This window comes from Vipera berus (assembly GCF_964194415.1).
Source record: "Vipera berus genome assembly, chromosome: 1".
Classification (NCBI taxonomy): domain Eukaryota; kingdom Metazoa; phylum Chordata; class Lepidosauria; order Squamata; family Viperidae; genus Vipera; species Vipera berus.
In genome coordinates this window covers 11,022,762-11,042,233 of record NC_138202.1, presented here as the reverse complement: position 1 = coordinate 11,042,233, position 19,472 = coordinate 11,022,762, and the positions used below count along the sequence as shown (strand labels likewise).

The window sequence follows — 19,472 nt, the reverse complement described above, 5'->3', positions numbered from 1 at the left end:
ATCAATGCTAGCTGTGGAGGGCCACCAAGAAATGCAGAGGTACGTTTTTGGATTCAGAATCACCACCTTTTACAAACCACTAAACATAGCTCAGTGGGTTAAGACGCTGAGCTTGTCTATCAGAAGGTCGGCAGTTTGGCGGGTCGAATCCCGAGTGCCGCGTAGCAGAGTGAGCGCCTGTTACTCGTCCCAGCTTCTGCCAACCTAGCAGTTCGAAAGCATGTAAAAATGCAAGTAGAAAAATAGGGACCACTACGGTGGGAAGGTAACAGCGTTCCGTGCGCCTTTGGCGTCTAGTCATGCCGGCCACATGACCACGGAGACGTCCTCGGACAAGCGCTGGCTCTTCGGCTTTGAAACGGAGATGAGCACCGGCCCCTAGAGTTGGAAACGAGTAGCACGCATGTGCGGGGGAACCTTTACATTTACCTAAACATAGCACGGACAAGCATCTTGCTGGAAATGAGACTGGATAGGATTTTAAAATATAAAATGAGGCATGGCATATGCTGTAGTTGTCCCTAGTTAACAAAAAAAAATTGATTAGATGTGGCCACATTTGATACAGATTAAAGAAATACTGTCCCAGCTTCCAGCACAATTTGCAAGATAAACTTGTTCATTTGCTCCCGAGTGCTGGTTGCAGGAATACAGTACACTATTAAATCTTTCTTAAGAGGGTAATCAGCAAAAGCCAGTACAATTTAAAAAATGTAAGATGAATGTCTCTGTGCATAATATTGAAGTGTTCTGGCTGAAAGGTTTATAGCTATACTTGTTAACAACATCAGAATTTCGAGGCCCCAGGCACAGAATGCAAGCGTTTTTTTTATTAATTTGATGAGAAACAGGTTTTAAAACAGACAGAAAAAAAAATCAGCACCGCGTTAGCACTGATGTTCTGGTGGGGTTTTGCATTGAAACTCAGCATTTTTATAACCGCTACAAAAGGGGAAAAAATAATCACGAAGAGGCAAGTATCGCCACCTAGTGAAATGTGAGGAGGGAAGGGGAAGGAGTAAGGAAGATAGTGGGAGCAGGGAGCTACATTTACTTAATGGATCACATTGCACAAAGAGGTTTAAGCGTTTAGTCTAGCTCAAAAATCTACACAGCGACACAGCTAAGGGGATGGTAGAAGAAAAGAAATTAACAAGCAGTTCTCCAACAGTTGGAATAAAGATTCCACATTTCAGGCAGGCAGGTGGCCTTTCCCATACACATGGTAGAAGTCTAAACTCTGGAGACCTTTTCAATTCATAAAAACAAATGCAGATTTTCAATGCATGTGTCCCCCCCCTTCCAAAACCTGCAATATAAAGCAAGGCCCAGGGAATGCCAAAAGGCGCCAAATAGGCTTTCTTGCATAATGGTGTTGAGGGTTTGTTTTTTTGGGGGGGGAGGGCAGGGCAGTAGGGCAAAATTGGGAATGAACATTACAAATGTCCAATTTTTTATTTTTTTTTTAAAGTAGGGGCTCTAAAGTTCATTCATGTAAAGCTAGGGTAGGGGATTCCTCAACATGTACAAAAAGTTAAAACGGATGCTTAGAGCCCTTTGATTGGTAATTTTTTAAAAAAAAAAATCGCACAACTGGGCAATTGGTGAAACTTGTCTCGGATAAAGGAATTCCACCTTTGGTGGCGAGAAAAAAATCAAACCAATTGTAGGCTAACAGGCCAGGCGTTCTCCACATTTTTAAATGCAGAAATGCATGCTTTCTGCGGTGAGCCAAGGTGACTTTTTCGTGGTTTTTTAAAAAATAATAATAATAATAATAATAAATTGTCCTTTTCCAGTTGGGATTTGAAATGATAAATCAAAGGAGCCTGACTGAGGGTCTTGCACCTTCACCTGGTCTCCAGCTTCGTTTAAACTTCTGATGCTCATTCCATAGCTCCCTATATAGAACGTCAAGAAAAATACCCTCCATACCAAAGATTGGATTTGCCCCAGAGTGGCCACCCTTAAAATATCTGCCTGCTTTTCCTCCCCAAACTATCTCAATATATCATCAGAGAAGCTTTACTTCAAAACCAATATAATCCCCTGTTTCCACTACAGTTTTCCCAATGTCGGCAGCAACTAATTTAAAAAAAAAAAAGGTCAATCCCAGCGTTCTTCTTTCTCAGGGGCCAAAGGGCACAAGATACACATCTCCCTTTTGTAAAGCGTAGGCAGCTTAAACCAACAGCCCAGAGAAGAGCCCAGGCAGGAACCAATTAAAACTGACACCGCCATTCTGATTTCTCCACTGCACTGGCAGGATGCATCGGCTTCCTTGCAAAGATGCGCCTCCCCCAAGAAGAAGAGTTTGACTGACTGAAATCACACAGAAGAGATCGGTATTCTAACTTGCGTTAAAACATACAGATATAGATACATATATATGTGTGTGTGTGTGTGTATCTTTTATGGGGTTGTTGTTGTTGTTTTTTAAGCATCTCAAAACAAGGATTTTCCTCCAGGTCCACTACTAAATTTCGGAGACAAAACTTCAAAAAAAAAAAAAAAATCCAGTGCTTCTTTGAATTAATTCCTTTTTTCTTTAAAAAAAAGAACCATCCCATCTTGCCGTTAAGAAGCCCATTCGGACTGTGGGCGAAGCCGCAGGAGGCTCAAAAGCCAGGTTTTTGGACAGCAAAACCCACGCATCTCAGAGTCGGGTACCCAGTCACAGCTGGCTTCCCCACAAGCTTCAGGACGTTTTTTTTTTTCTCTCTTGGATGGTGCGCTTGTTCCTAAAAAAAAAATAAAAAAAAGCCAACAGGTCTTCTTTCCTTCCTTCCTTCCCAACAAAACAAAACAAAAAAACCCGGAGATTGGTACATGAACAACTCTGAGATGGGTGTTTTCCTCTCCCCACCTGTTCTAACTGTGAAACCCTGCTTGCAGTGCAAACGGAACGAAATGATTCTTCTAAGACCCTTCCTCTCTTTTCCCAGTGGGTGTGTTGGTGGCAGGGGACGGGGAACGTCGCTGGCCACTCAGTTCTTCCAGGGCGAGTTAGTTCTCCCTCCCAGTTGAGGTGCCAGTCGGGTCTTCCGGTGCTTCTCTTCCCATCTCTCCGGTCAGTCTCCTTGCCTCAGTGACCTAGCAGTGGGCTCTCTTCTTTCTCTTTCGCTCTCTTGCTCTTCTTTCTCCTCTCCGTTGGTTACTCTCTTTTTATCCCTCTCTCTCTCTCTCCTGTTGCTCTCACAGAGTCGCTTCAGTTTTAGCAGTGGAAAACAGGTATCCATTTTATTTTATTTTTATTACCCTGAATAAATTGCTGTTGAACTAAGCTCCACGTCAGCTTAGCTCTTCTCCTTCAACCTAAAGGAGAAGAAGAAGAATGTCATGAACATCCGAAGGTTTGGGTTAAATTCCTGAAAAGTTTTCTCATGGGAGGTAGTTCCAATGAACGAGCATAACTGATCCATAACAATGTGTTGTCACTGGCATAACGCTGCCCAGAGCCGTAATGGGTTGGGACAGCATATAAATTGTTAATATAAATGAATTAATAAAACTAGAGTTAAATCTTAACCCAAGAAGACAATGCCACCACTTCCAAAGTAGCACTTTCTCATATGCTGGCATTCATATTACTCAATTTTTTTCTTCCAAGAGGCCCAAATATGTGAATCAAACTATGCTGAAGTGAATCTACTAACTAGGCTGTTAGTAGAATGTTTCTTTGTTTTCACAGTTGTAAAGAACTGGGCGAGGACTTTACCTAATTAAAAAACATCCAAAATGATAGAAACAATTGATACGTGGGTCTTGCCTGCACTTAATTTGGAAAAAGCAACTGCCTCTCCATGACAATTCCATTGAGATAGCCTGATCAACAGGCCCATCTATTAAGGTTTTCAATGTTTCAAAGACTGTCTATATTTATTTATTTATGTCAATTTATTGGCTGTCCAGCTCCAATGGAATATATGTTGTGACAGGAAGCTTCACTACAGAATGATGCCTCATATGAAATGCTTCATTTGATTAGACATAAATTTACCCATTCATATTCAAAGGGGGATTCCCAAATGGAGACTTAGGAGACAGAGAAAGACATTTTGTTTTTGTTTTTTTCAAATCTCAAAAATATTATAAAAGCAAGATGTTTTTCTCAGCAGAACCTAATCTCGGGGTTGCATTTCATCTGAAGAAAAAAAGGGGAATGGAATTTTGTGTGATCTTGGAATTTTTTCCCCCTGAGTTTGGGACTAAAACTCAAAGCGAATTGGAAACTAACCAAAGAGAGGACCAATCTACAACTGAGGAGAAATTTCCTGACAGAACAATCAATCGGTGGAACAGCTTCCCTCAAAACATTGTGGGTGCTGCCCGTCACTGGAAGTTTTTAAGAAGAGATTGGACAACCATTTCTCTGAAATGATATAGGGTTTCCTGCCTGAGCAGGGGGTTGGTCTAGAAGACCTCCAAGGTCCCTCCCACCTCCATTATTTTGCTATTCTCTCATAGCCCTCAGCCTCTTTCTAGCTTCTCTAGTTGAGTATTACAACCTAAGTTAGCAATCTTAAATAAGCAAAAAGAAGCAAAACAATCCAGGAAAATACCAATCTGCCAACTTGCTTGACTATTCAGAGCAGCTGAGAAGGCAAGAGATGAAACTATCAAGTTATTTTCGCCCCTTAAACCACCTTACACTCTAATACTGTGACAGCCCCGTCACTCCATGTTGATATGCACGTTCGCCCTGGTAAGTTGAATCCTGCGACAGGGCCACATCAATCTGAGATTTAAACTCATCACCAAGGTAACTATCCTGAAGAGAGAGAGAAACAAAACAAAACAAAATTCCAAATCAGCATTTTTTTTTCCCCCACGCAGAAAGATCTATTGAGCCATGAGGTGAGACATACTGATCAAACTAAGACATACTTAGGTTCCTTTTCCCAAGTGGCCATTTTACAGAAACAATGAGGAAACAAGCGACTGAAGAGCGGCAGAATTCAAGATTAAAACGGCTAAGAGATGATTCAAAACTGTTTTAGGAACCAGCTTAGCAGATGACTAGAAGGATATTTCACAGTTCTGACCCCTTACAGCAGGGGTCCTCAACCGTGGCAACTTCTAAGACTTGTGGACTTCAATTCCCAGAATTCCTCAGCCAGCAAAGCTGGCTGAGGAATTCTGGGAGTTGAAGTCCACAAGTCGTAAAAGTTGCCACGGTTGAGGACCGCTGGCTTATAGTCTTTAGCTCACTTGTGCCGGACAGTAAATACATTTCTCAAATGAATGATTGATCAGAGGAGGTTCCTAATGACTCGGCACAAGACAATTCGAGGCAGTCCTCCCAATCCTGTACTCTTCAGACGTCAGGTTACGACGACGGCTAGCATTCACGGGGGGTAAATAGTCTGAGCACTTCTCGCACACAGCCACAGGAAGCAAAGATGGTTTTTTTTGCCTTTCGAGGGAACCTCTCTGAAGGCCTTCAACCAAGACTTGTGCCGCCACCTCCCCAAACAGCGCTTACGTCTCGGAGGAACCGGCTCAGAATCCCCTTCCCCCCAAGCGGCAACTGAGAAGCACACTTTTGTGTTACCTGTGACAGTTCTGGCTGGGAGAGGCCGGGCTGGCTCATCTGCGACGGCTGGCTCATGGAGATGTAGCCCTGGGTCAGAGGGCCCTGCGAGAAAGGCTGGGAGGCCACATCCTGGCTGGCCTGGCTGTTGGGCAGGTTCGACTGGCCGGCCCCCGGGATCCCAAACCGGTTCTTCTGTCGCCCCCCACGGCCAGCTTTGCCTTTCAGGTTCCCACGTCCTGCAAGGGCAACCAAATCTCAACACAGCAAGTCCTCGACGTCCGACCCCAGTTGAGCCCAACGTTTCTGGGTTCTAGCTGAGATTTTGCCCTGGTTTCTTGCCCTGGTTGCTAAGTGAATCAATGCAGCTGTGACGTTAGTGAGACAGCCGTTAAGCGAATCCACCGACGGCTCGCCAGACGGTTGCAAAAAAGTGATCACACGATCCAGGGACGCAGCAACCGTCGTTAAGTATGAGTCGGGTTGCCAAGCGCCTGAATTTTGATCCAGGTGACCATGGGGACGCTGCGGCCACAGTTGTTAAGTGTGAAAAGCAGTCCCAAGTCACTTTTTTTTCACTGCCGTTGTAACTCTGAATGGTCACTAAATGAACTGTTGTAAGTCGAGGGCTACCTGTACACACAGACAGACACAAAACTTTTGTTTGGCAAGACTGGACCTGCAAATAGGCAGGTGATATCTACATCTGGGACAGATCCCATTCTGTGCGCGTGAAACTATTAAACATGTAATGTGAAGGAACTCTTAGTCATGCTACAACAGACCTGGCCACCTCTGGCCCTTTGACTGTCCCTGTTCATCCCGCGTGGATGGCTTTTATTTTGAAGGCAACTTTTTTTTTTAAATTTACCTATGTGTAGGTGTGCATGCCAATGCACCTTCATCAGCCTATTGGCTCAGCCCTCCACAACAGTCTCAGTTTGGGAAAATTAATTGCCCATCCTTGTGCTAGAAACTCCCAACTAGAAATCTACCTTTCCTCCTTAACAAAGTTACATACAAAGATCTTAAGTAGAATATGCTACTGTTAACCTCCCTCCCCAATACGGCAATTTCAAGGCTAATTGTCAACGATAATCTTATCCGCTGTTTGACAAATACATAAAAGGAGTTGCTTTCTGGCTGTGAAAGTAAGGAAGATCAGAACAAGTCACATGCCCAGAAATTTAAGAGTCTGCCTCATTTACAAGGGCCTGCTGATGGAGCATGGTGCAATTTTGGAGTAAACCTCTTTCATTGACGATATATTTTATTTCATACATGTCATATTGTTCTACTACGTCTTGGAGGGAATTGGGAGTTGCGACGCCCTTCAGTGATTTATGGAAGGGGTATCCAACGTTGGCAACTTTTAAGACTTGTGAACTTTGGTTCCCAGAGTTCCCCAGCCAGCCATTAAACTTGACAAGGCTGGAGACCTCATTTTATGGTGTTTTGTCTTTTCTTATATTTCTGTTTCGTATTTAATTTTTGGATTCGCATACTGCCAAGTGTTCACAGATTGAAGTGGAATTAAAAAAAAATCCAGTCAATTGATCCAATATACACATGCATACTGGAGAAGATGAACAGACACCAGCCTAGAGACATTCTACTTTTTAATGACATCTGCCAGAGGCTGCAAATTGCAATCCTTTTTTTCCCCCTCCCCACCCCCTCATTCCCCTCCCACCCTGCACACCTTTTCTTAGTGGCCACATAGCAAAATGATTTGCACCTGCAAACATCCCACCTGCAGCCGGTCCATTGGCCTGTCCGAAGTACCCTGGTGGAGGCATGGGCGGCATCACCAAGTTGAAGGGGATAGGAATGTTCATGGTGGTGACGTGGCTGGGCCCAGCACTGATCATCCCGATCTGATCGTGTGTTTGGAAATACATGTTGGATGGCCGGCCTAAGAACATGGGGAGAAAGTTGAGCGGTTTTAAGATAAGATAGCTACTGCGATTATGTTTCCTTTACCCAGGTCCTTTTCTCCTGGCGCAAAATGGGATAAGGGACTGTTTGCCTCCGAGGTTTTGATTTGGAATGGCACATGGAAAATCCATGGCATGTATCCCCCCCCCCCGAATCCCCTGGCAAAGGTGAGTTGCTCTTTGCAAGCAACCTCGCTAAAAAAAACAAACCCAAACAAATCAGAACAATTAACAACCACAACAACGTAAGGCAGGCTGTGGCTAGTTTAGGAATTTAGCTTTTTTTTTTTTTTTTTTTTTTGCTCAGGAGCCAACGTATCACTTATCTGGATTACAGAAAGTGCTAAAACCTCTTACCTTGGCTGCTGCGATCATAAACTGATCCAGGGATAATAGCTTCACGGGCATCATACATAGCCGTTGTCATAAACCGGGCTCCCTAAAACAGAATGCAAAGTTAAAATGTATGAAGAAGAAGAAATGAGAACTATTTTTGCTCTGTTACAAACATCTGGGATAGCTACTGACAGAAGACTAACTTCTTGCCTCTAGGTGAGATGGGCGGCATATAAGCCTAATAGAGAAACAAACAAACAAACACAACTTTCGTTACAGGACTGCTGAACACATTTACAATGTACTGCTTGCCTATACAGCTTGCCTCCCAGCTCTGCAAAGGGCTAGAATTTTGCTAGTAAAGATACATGGGAAATGCATCCTGCTGCTTTGTGCAAGATGACTCATGATCTGAATCAGCTTAAGGCAGATGTTTACTTGTTAACCAATGTACTGATTGTACGGCAACTTAGCGTATAACAGAAATGGAAGGTGCTCTTCCAAGCCACCGAGCCCGAATTCATCTGTGTGAATATGTGGAGTCCTTGATGCTCTCTGAGCTTGGGTTTTTTTTTTTTTTTGCAAATGTTTCATTAGCCGACTAGATCAGCGTTTCCCAACCTTAGGAACTTGAAGATGCGTGGACTTCAACTCCCAGAATTCCCCAGCCAGCATAGCTGGCTGGGGAATTCTGGGAGTTGAAGTCCACGCATCTTCAAGTTCCTAAGGTTGGGAAACGCTGGACTAGATGGCATCATCAGTGCTAGTAAATTCACTCCCTGTTTACATACGGTAGCTTGTCCTGCCAATGTTGGTGGGGATGTGACTTTCTCCCTGGTAGTTCCTTCATTAAAGTACAGTTTTTTTGCTTGATTGCTTTTCTGGTGTTAATCCCAGATTATCTGGGTATTCCCTGATGGACAGGATGTATTCTGGTATTTTTGTTTCATTCTTGGTTGTTTTTTTTAATTGTCTCTTTTGAATAGCATGTAAATGTTATTTATCTCTGTGTAGTCTAATGATTCCCCTTCATGGATTACTGCCTTGTCGTGGCGAAGGGGCTTGCGTAATTCAATGAAGCTATGAGCTATGCCGTGCAGGGCCACCCAAGACGGACAGGTCATAGCAGAGAGTTCTGACAAAACGTGATCCACTGGAGAAGGAAATGGCAACCCACTCCAGTATCTTTGCCATGAAAACCCTATGGACAGTACCAAAAGGCAAAACGATATGACGCTGGAAGATGAGCCCCTCAGGTCGGAAGGCGTCCAATATGCTACTGGGGAAGAGCAGAGGGCTAGTACTAGTAGCGCCAGAAAGAATGAAGCGACTGGGCCAAAGCCGAAAGGACGCTCAGCTGTGGATATGTCTGGTGGTGAAAGGAAAGTCCGATGCTGTAAAGATTTTTTCTCCATAGGAACCTGGAATGTAAGATCCATGAATCAAGGCAAGCTGGACGTGGTCAAACAAGAGATGACAAGACTGAACATCGACATCTTAGGTATCAGCGAACTAAAATGGACAGGAATGGGTGAATTTAATTCAGGTGACCATCAGGTATACTACTGCGGGCAAGAATCCCTCAGAAGAAATGGAGTAGCCTTCATAGTCAATAAAAGAGTAGGAAAAGCAATACTGGGATACAATCCTCAAAATGACAGAATGATCTCAGTTCGAATCCAAGGCAAACCATTCAATATCACAGTAGTCCAAGTCTATGCTCCAACCACCAGTGCTGAAGAGGATGAAATTGACCGGTTCTATGAAGCCCTACAGCACCTTATAGAACTAACACCAAAAAATGATGTCCTTATCATCATGGGGGATTGGAATGCTAAAGTAGTAAGCCAAAAGATAAGCGGAATAACAGGCAAGTTTGGCCTTGGAGTACAAAATGAAGCAGGGCACAGGCTGATAGAATTTTGTCAAGAGAATACGATGGTCATAGCAAACACTCTTTTCCAACAACCCAAGAGACGGCTCTACACATGGACATCACCAGACGGTCAACACAGAAATCAGATTGACTATATGCTCTGCAGCCAAAGATGGAGAAGCTCTATACAGTCAGTAAAAACAAGACCAGGAGCTGACTGTGGCTCAGACCATGAGCTTCTCGTTGCAAAGTTTAGGCTTAAACTGAAGAAAGTAGGGAAAAGCACCAGGCCAATCAGGTATGAATTAAATCATATCCCCATTGAATATACAGTAGAGGTGACAAATAGATTTAAGGAATTAGATCTGATAGACAGGATGCCTGAAGAACTATGGACAGAGGTTCGCGACATTGTACAAGAGGTAGCAACCAAAACCATCCCAAAGAAAAAGAAATGCAAGAAAGCAAAATGGCTGTCTGAGGAAGCTTTGCAAATAGCTGAGGAAAGGAGGGAAGCAAAAGGCAAGAGAGAAAAAGAAAGATACGCCCAATTGAATGCAGAATTCCAGAGAATAGCTAGAAGAGATAAGAATGCCTTCTTAAATGAACAGTGCAAAGAAATAGAAGAAAACAATAGAATAGGGAGGACCAGAGATCTTTTCAAGAAAATTGGGGAGATGAAGGGAACGTTCAATGCAAAAATGGGCATGATAAAGGACCAAAATGGCAGGGACCTAACAGAGGCAGAAGAGATTAAGAAGAGATGGCAAAATTACACAGAAGAACTATACAAGAATGAGCTTAATGTCCCTGATAATCACAATGAGGTGGTCACTGACCTCGAGCCAGACATCCTAGAATGTGAAGTGAAGTGGGCCTTAGAAAAGCTGAGCAACAACAAAGCTAGTGGAGGTGACAGTATTCCAGCTGAGCTATTCAAAATCTTAAAAGACGATGCAGTAAAAGTGCTACACTCAATTTGCCAGCAAATTTGGAAAACTCAACAGTGGCCACAGGATTGGAAAAGATCAGTTTACATTCCAATTCCAAAGAAAGGCAGTGCCAAAGAATGTTCAAACTATCGCACCATTGCACTCATTTCTCATGCTAGTAAAGTTATGCTTAAAATCCTACAAGCTAGACTCCAGCAGTATGTGGATAGAGAACTACCAGAAGTACAGGCAGGATTTCGAAGAGGCAGAGGAACTAGAGATCAAATAGCCAACATACGCTGGATCATGGAGAAAGCTAGAGAGTTCCAGAAAAACATCTACTTCTGCTTCATTGACTATGCTAAAGCCTTTGATTGTGTGGATCATAACAAACTGTGGCAAGTTCTTAAAGAGATGGGAGTACCAGAACATCTTATTTGTCTCTTGAGAAACCTATATGCGGGCCAAGAAGCAACAGTGAGAACTGGACACGGAACCACTGATTGGTTCAAAATTGGGAAAGGAGTCCGGCAAGGCTGTATACTGTCGCCTTGCCTATTTAACTTATATGCAGAGCACATCATGAGAAAGGCAGGGCTAGATGAATCAAAAGTTGGAATTAAGATTGCTGGAAGAAATATCAACAACCTAAGATATGCAGATGATACCACTCTAATGGCAGAAAGTGAAGAGGAACTGAAGAGTCTCTTGTTGCGAGTGAAGAAGGAGAGTGCAAAAGTTGGGTTGAAACTAAACATTAAGAAAACCAAGATCATGGCATCCGGCCCTCTCAATTCCTGGCAAATAGATGGGGAAGAAATGGAGGTAGTGACAGATTTTATTTTCCTGGGCTCCAAGATCACTGCAGATGGGGACTGTAGTCAAGAAATTAAAAGACGCTTGCTCCTCGGGAGGAAAGCCATGGCAAATCTAGACAGCACACTAAAAAGCAGAGACATCACCCTGTCAACAAAAGTGCGTATAGTCAAGGCTATGGTCTTCCCAGTTGCAATGTATGGCAGTGAAAGTTGGACCATAAGAAAGGCTGAGCGCAAAAGAATTGAGGCCTTTGAACTCTGGTGCTGGAGAAGACTCCTGCGAGTCCCTTGGACTGCAAGGCGATCAAACCGGTCAGTCCTAGAGGAGATCAACCCTGACTGCTCTTTAGAAGGCCAGATCCTGAAGCTAAAACTCAAATACTTTGGTCACCTAATGAGGAGGAAGGACTCACTGGAGAAGAGCCTAATGCTGGGAAAGATTGAGGGCAATAGAAGAAGGGGACGACAGAGAATGAGGTGGCTGGATGGAGTCACTGAAGCAGTAGGCGTGAGCTTAAATGGACTCCAGAAGATGGTAGAGGACAGGAAAGCCTGGAGGAACATTGTCCATAGGGTCGCAATGGGTCGGACACGACTTCGCAACTAACAACAACAACAACAACAAAGTCTAATGATTTGTCTGAATGCCAAACTTCCTGAACTTCCTAGCATTTTTGTATTTAGCTATTCAAGATGTTCATAATTTCCCAGTTGAAACTACGGTTGAATCTGTGTGGAATTTTTGCCCAATCTACTGACTGCACTCTGCTGGTCTGTCTTAGATAGCAATTGTTACAGTCCTCACAATGTATGATGCAGATGATCCCTTTTTTTTCTTCTTCTTGGGCTACTGCTTCTTTTGATTTACTGAAGATGTTTTCAAGGGCTTTTGTTGGTTTGCATGCTACGGTGATGCCATCTGTTTGTAACAGTCTGTTGGTTATTTCTGAGGTGTTTGATGTATTGTCGTGTCATCCTTTTCATACCTTGTGTTTGTTGTGCTACACTGCGTTGAGTGATCAAGAAGAAGATAGTAGTCTCCTAATCAAGGAATTACTAAGGAGAAAATTACACCTCCCCAACACTCCACAGTTTAATCTTGAGGTACATATATTCTATTTCTTGTAAAATGTTTCTTGGATTAAAAAAAGTATAATTTTAACTCCCTGCTTAAGTAATTATGAGAGTTTTCTCTTTCAAAAGTAGGGTTTCTGTATGGTAATGTTGGCTTTAATTTCCTTGATTTTAAAATATCCCACTGGGTTAGAATGCCCTAGAACAGACATGTCAAACACAAGGCCCGGGGGCCAGATCCGGACTGTGAAGTGGTTTCATGTGGCCTGCGAAGCCATCCTGGAAACAGTGAGGGAACGGCCCCCACTGCCTTGGCCCTGGCCCAGAGACCCTCCTTCTGCCAGAGACCCTCAGATCTGTCCCACTCCTGCCCAGGCCCCCATAGGCACCCTTGATGCGAACGATGTAGAGCTGGCCACGCCCACCCAGTAGGTCATACGCACTCTAGCCATGCCCACCCAGTAGGCCATGCCCACCCTGGCCATACCCACCCAGCCCCCTGAGGGCAACCGCAATGCTGATGCGGCCCTCAATGAAATTGAGTTTGACACCCCTGCCCTAGAACAATGTTTCTCAACTCCCCAGCCAGAATTCTGGGAGTTGAAGTCCAGATATCTTAAAATAGCTAACTAAGGTTGAGAAACACTGCCTTAGAATACAAATCACCCAAGCCTGGAAATTTAAACTTATTCGAAGAAAACAAACATGGCCTGTTTCTTTCCATCCAATGTTCAATTCTAGTCCTTGATCTTGCTTTTTGTAATTGCTTGTAGTGGTTGAGTATTGTCAGCAGCTTAAACATATCTCAAAAATCTCTTTAGGTTGTCCTTGGCACCTTTTGGCAATCTCAGCCAATTCTGATTTTTAGCTTACTTGAAACAATGTTGACTCTTTCAGGTAAGCAATCTTGCTGGTAACCTGTCCTTCTATTCTTCCTGCATCAGCAGCCTTCTCTGTGAGACCTTCACAAAGCTTTTTGCATAACCACATTTGCACTTTCAGGTGTCTTCCCTTCCCCCACCCATTGGAATCATCATCACTGTGTAAATTATGTTCTTTTATAGGGTCTCCGTCCCAAGCTGAGTCTTTTCCCTGCTTGTTTCATGTCATGAAATCTTGCAACTGATTATGGGCAGCTTTAACAATCCTTAATATATATTAAATGGTGTTTTTTCCCCCACTCTTCGTATATTTTTTTATTTCAGCCAAGTCTTCTAATTAAGTTAGAATCTGATCCAGAGTACCTTTATCCACTTGACCTCTTCCTCACTGCTATTCATGTTTGTTTGAAAAAAATCTGTACTTTTTAATCTTTTTAAAAATTGGAGAACGCTACCTAGCACCTCTCCTTAGTATATAGTGCGTGTAAGACCTTCGCTCCTTCCGGCGCGATTTAAAAACTTATTTATTTGAACAATCTGGCCTGGTCTGATGGGTTTGGGGTTGGATTTAGTTTTAACACAGTTTTATTATTGTATTATATTGGGCATAATTATTTAATTCTTTTTAACTCTTTTTAACTTTTGTATTTATATTTTGATATTTATTGCCCTGTACACCGCCCTGAGTCCTTCGGGAAAAGGGCGGTATAAAAATTTAATAAATAATAATAATAATAATATTAAGAGCAGACTGGCTTATATTTGCTTCTTGTTGTAGCCCAGATGTTCTCTTTACCCCTATTTACTTAGATTTCTGGGCAAGACCGGTTATTTTAACACACATTCCAATTCTGCCTTTCTATTTCTTAACTGCTAGATTCCACTGGGGGAATTCAATCTATCAGCTCTCTAACTCATAAGCAATTTCCATCGTTCAAAGCTAAATTTTAGTAAGCCTCGTTAAAAGAGCTTCTTTCTAACCTGCACAAGTTTTATCCGAGTTCCTTATTTCAAGACTTTCATCTTCAAGCCAGACCAGCTAGTTTTAAGATCTTCTCAATCAAGTTCGCTGGGCTTCAAGGTGATCAGTTTTGATTTGTGCGATGTAACCCAACGTCTACTGCAGGTTTCCCCCCAAATTTGGCATCTTTTAACACCGGGGAATTCTGGGAAATGAAGCCCATGCCTCTTAAAAGTTGCCAGTGTTGGGGCAAACCCTCTTTTCTCAGCTGCCTAGCGCCAGTCATTCATTTGCAAACATTCCCTTTCCGTTTGACTGGGAAGGGAAGAGGAGGTGACAACCCATGCTGCCCGGGCCTTGAGCGTCCATCTTCAGAGTTCTAGCAGGACCAGGGCTTTTTTTCTCATAGAACGCTCAGAACGGAGTTCCGGGACCTTTTTGGGATGGAACCTTGTAGGATAGGCAAGGCGGGTTGTATGACATGTGTGAGTTCCGGCACCTTTTCCTTTTACAAAAAAAGCACTGAGCAGGACCTTTTCTTTGTAGCACTGCGCGCCTCACGTGGATTAATAGGGAGGGATAACGGTCAGCAGACTTGATAAGCTTTGGAGGGTTGCCGGGTCACATGCCTAGATCCTGCTTTGGGCACGCAGAAGATTATGAAACATGCTCATGCTTACGTCTAGCACCAGTGAGGTGGTACAAAAGCAAATGCCGTCGGCGCAGTACTGCTGGTGAGCCTTAGGTTGTCTGTACCCCTCCTCTGTACGGCCTCGTGTATCTTGTAGGAACAGAGCTTCAGGGTGCATTTCAAAATACACAAATCTGCACGTGGCTCTGGAGGGATTTTGGCTGCGTTTTACGTTCGACTGCTCTCCTGTCGCTTGACACTGGAGGAGTGTGTGTGAGTTTTGTTCGTTAATTGCATGGTCTAAGGCAGGGGGTCTTCAAAGTTGGCAACTTTTAAGACTTGTGGATTTCAACTTCCCAGAATTCCTCATTCCACAAGTCTTAAAAGTTGCCAGGTTTGAAGACCCCTGGTCTAAAGACACCACCACAAGAGAGGCATCGTCCTTCACATTTGATCTGGGGCTCAGTGACTTGCAGTCCATGGTACTTTTAGCAAAGGTAGAGACTCCCTCGCTTTGAGCCTAACGCCTGGCGATTCTATCGACTCAGTATTCTTGATCTCTCTCTTCCCGCTTTTTTTCCCCTCAGGGTTTGATTGTTATTTATTTAGAAAATTTGCACAGCTTCCCACTCACTCTTAGCGACTCTGGGTCACTAAGCAAAAACCCCAATGTAGAACAATGTAGAAATCCCCACCCCCATTTTCACAACTATATGCTATTACTGGAAGGAGGATTACTTATTCTATTTTTTTGTCACTGAAATATTATCACTCTTTAATAATCTTATTTATTATCACCTTTCCCTTATTTCTCCAGCATACTTTCCAACTTTTATAAACAGGTAGCCCTCACTTTCTGACCACTCATTCAGTGACTGTTCAAAATCACAACAGCGCTGAAAAAAGACTTAGGACCGGTCCTCCTTAAAGTTACAGCTATCACAGCTTTCCTGTGGTTACAAGATGGCGATTCAGTCACTTGGCAACCAGGACATACCGGTATTTACAAATGGATGGCCATTTGTGATCTTCACAGGTTGCCTTCAACAGCCAAAGTCAAAGGTGAAGCCAGTTAGAAGTCACAATTCGTATTCATGGGACATTGTACTTAATGATCACAGGTGATTCTCTTAATGACCACAGCCAGAACTGCTGTCCTAAGTCAGGCACGGTCACATGACTTTTCATTTTAAGACAAGCAACTTAGTGACAGTTGTCAGTCCCAACAGTGGTCAGTAAATGAGGACTACCTATATTCTTAAGCCTAAAAAAAATAAGCCTACGTCACTTTGACTTGTTTGCTCTCAGTTTTACAATCAGAAAGACTACCGGTTGAAATTATTTTTGCCTTAACATTTAACCTGATTCCAGATGTTCACCTTCCAGTGTTTACTTTCATAATGAGTTCATATGCATTCCTCACTTTCAATCCAGTGGGATCGTCCATCAGCTGCGTATGAACTCCTACTCTGATTCTAGCTATCACCTTTTTCAACCCTACCTCTTGTAATAAATTCACCACACAGGAAAAATAAATACAGAGATAATATTGTCCTACTCTTATTATTATTATTTTTAATTCCATTTATATCCTGCCCTTCTCCGAAGACTCAGGGCGGCTTACAAGCTTAGCAGTAGCCTTCATTCTATGTATATGCCTGCTTATTAGGGCTTTCACACACACACCCAAGCGGCATTATTACAAAGTCAGCTTATTGCCCCCAACAATCTGGGTCCTCATTTTACCTACCTGGGAAGGATGGAAGGCTGAGTCAACCTTGAGCCTGGTGGGATGCGAACCTGCACTAATGGCAGGCAGCTGGTGTTACTTAAGGAGGCATTAGCCCACTGCTCCACCAAGGCTCTTAGTCGCTTTCTCCAAATTCAGTTCTTACGGCAGTTTATTCTTTATCGTAAAGGGCCTCTAGAATAAAACGGGTAGTCCTCGACTTACAAACACAACTGGGACCAAAACCCCTGTTGCTAATTTTTTTTTTTTGGCGTAAGCCCCAAAAGAGAAGACTGCTTTGCATGGAGCTTACCGGGTTGATAGTGTTGACCAGTTTTCTAGGCTTACTGAACTGCATCAGGCTCTCACGGAGATTGTTCAATGGTCCCTCCACCAGGACCTTTTGCTCCTTGTAGTAATTCAGGAGGTGATTCCAGAGAGGTTGCTTGGAGAGGGCCTTTGGATTCCCAACAATAATGACCCCGTATCTAAAAAAGACAACAGTAAGACACTATGAAGGGTTACTTGCTCACCAACTCATTCCTACTTCAAGCTACTTGTTATTAATATCGCTGCAAGGATGACGCACTCTTGAATCAATTGCCCTTGGTATTTCTTTGAAGTCAGGCAGCTGATGACTCCAGAGAAAACCCTTTGATGTGTGGTGAATGGAAAATGCCTTCACAGTGTCCACATTAGTGTCCTTTCTTGGCCTTCCAGAAATATCACCCAAGCTGTTTTTAATTTAATGGCTGTATTGTTTCTGCTAGTTTTAGTATGTACTTTGATTCTGTTATTTTTATATGCCTCTCGTACTATTTTCTTTGTATATTCAATTGAGACTTATTCAGATTTATTAACATTACAGGTTGTCCTCGATTTACAACCGTTCATTTAGCGACCATTCAAAGTTACAACGGCACACACACACACACACACAAAAGCAACTTACGACCGTTTTTCATAATTACAACTTGCAACATCCCCATACACGTGATCAAAATCTGGATGCTTGACAACTGGCTCATATTTATGACGGCTGCAGCGTCCCGGGGTCATGCAATCACCTTTTGCAACCTTCTGACAAGCCACAATCAATGGGGAAGCCAAGTTCACTTAACCATCACGGGACTAACTTAACAACAGCAGTGTATTACTTAACAAGAAAGGTTGTAAAATGGAGCAAAACTCACTTATCTTGCTTAGCAACATAAATATGGGGTTCAATTGCCATCGTAAGTCAAGGACTCCCTGTCTTTCATCTTGTTTTAACTCACAAATCTTAAGTACTCCATTCAACTTATTTTTCTGTTTTTCCCGTCTAGGGGAAACAGCTGAGGTTGCTTCTGCGCTTGGGAAAAGCAGCTGCAACAAGGCAAAAAAGTTCCCCAAGGATAGGCTTAGCTTATTCCTTCTCCCAAGGACCAGTCAAAGTTTACAGCCCATAAACTTTAGGGGAAATGGGCTTGTTCGTTCATTCCCCAAATTACAGTGTTTACTTAAATGCATCGTGCCACTATTCCAGCAGTTTGGAACCAGCCACGCACTCTGATTTTTTTAGGAACATGCCAATGTCCATACGCAACCCCACTCCACCCAGGCTCTAAGCCTACAAATGTGTGTGTGTGTCAAAGAAAAGGTGGAAGAGAAGACAGCAAGCAAACAAGGAAGCAGGAAGTGATGTCTGGGAGCTTAAAATTGTTACAGGCAAGCAAGAGGGTTATCAGCCAAATGTGAGGTCCACAAACCACAGTAAGCAGCACATTGTGGCCATTCCTACCTGGAGCTTGGCAGCCTCTAAGAGGAGCAACTATGCTGAGGTCGCACCTTATCCATTTAAGTGTAAGGAATTCAGAGGGAGGCAAAGGTTGTACACTACTTTACAAATTTGTAAGACTTCTATAGTAGTAGTTCTCATTTTTTGACAGTCACGGGGACCAGAATTCTCATTGCTAGGGAATGCAGTCGTAAAGCGTGACCGCCATCGCTTAGTAATGGAAATCCCTGCAGCCTCTGTTGCCGTTGTTATCTGAATCCCTCAGTCATTAGACAAGGCAGCTTCCCGCCAGATTCCCACACCTAAGTCAGTGGGGAAGCCGGCAAGAAGTTGCAAGTCCAATGTAGTTTACAAGCAAGCCACCTGGCAAGTTAAGTGGCTGCTGCTGGGAGGGGGAGGGAGTGTGCGTAGAAGGCACAGCGAAGGTTGAGGAGAGTATGTGAGGGAGGTGTGGCAAGGATCAAGGAGGGTGTATGGGGTCACATGAGGCAGAGGCAGGTGAGGGTCAGGGTCAAGGAGGGTGCACCAGGAAGCCCAAGGAACTGTGCAAAGGCCAGCGTGAGCATGGAGGGGCTGGGGAAGGATACACGGTTGGGGGAGATTTACTTGGTAACCTGCCCTGCTGGCTTTCCCAATGACTTTACGGGGAAGCCAGCAGGAAAGATTGCAAATGGCGAACATGTGGTTACAGGGCATTGCAACTGCTCTTAAGTGCAAGACAGCTGCCAAGCACCCAGATCATTATCAAGTGACCAAAGGATGTCCTGGGATGGCTAGAATTCCAAGGACCAGTGATAGCCACCACTTACTCAGTACCATCAAAACTTTGAAAGGTCATTGAACCAATGATTTTAAGTTGAGGACCAGATGTATTTGTTAAAAGGACTAACCATTACGACTTATTTACCTGGCTGCATCGTCTTGCAAAGTGTAGAAGGATGGAATTAGCTCAGGGCAACAGCCTATTTTTAGGAAAGATGTGTGCTA

The 19,472-nt window shown here is 43.5% G+C and overlaps 1 protein-coding gene across 4 annotated transcripts in view; it reads right to left on the bottom strand.

Moving 5' to 3' along the window:
- Positions 1-808: 808 nt before the first annotated feature.
- The window catches only part of UPF1 (UPF1 RNA helicase and ATPase), a 44,830-nt gene continuing 26,166 nt past the window's right edge, over positions 809-19,472 (bottom strand). The window contains exons 19-25 of one of the 4 annotated variants that reach the window (XR_014028685.1): positions 17,022-17,196; positions 7,828-7,909; positions 7,236-7,448; positions 5,555-5,772; positions 4,652-4,771; positions 2,867-3,315; positions 809-2,741 (exon numbers count right to left, since the gene is read on the bottom strand). Coding sequence is in view for 3 of the 4 variants with exons in the window: in XM_081346117.1 (XP_081202243.1) it covers positions 4,655-4,771; positions 5,555-5,772; positions 7,236-7,448; positions 7,828-7,909; positions 17,022-17,196 (805 nt within the window). In the remaining variant the exon portion in view is untranslated. Of the gene's footprint in view, positions 3,316-4,651; positions 4,772-5,554; positions 5,773-7,235; positions 7,449-7,827; positions 7,910-17,021; positions 17,197-19,472 lie in introns of all 4 variants that reach the window. The other 3 variants (XM_081346117.1, XM_081346118.1, XM_081346119.1) reach the window with 3 other exon arrangements.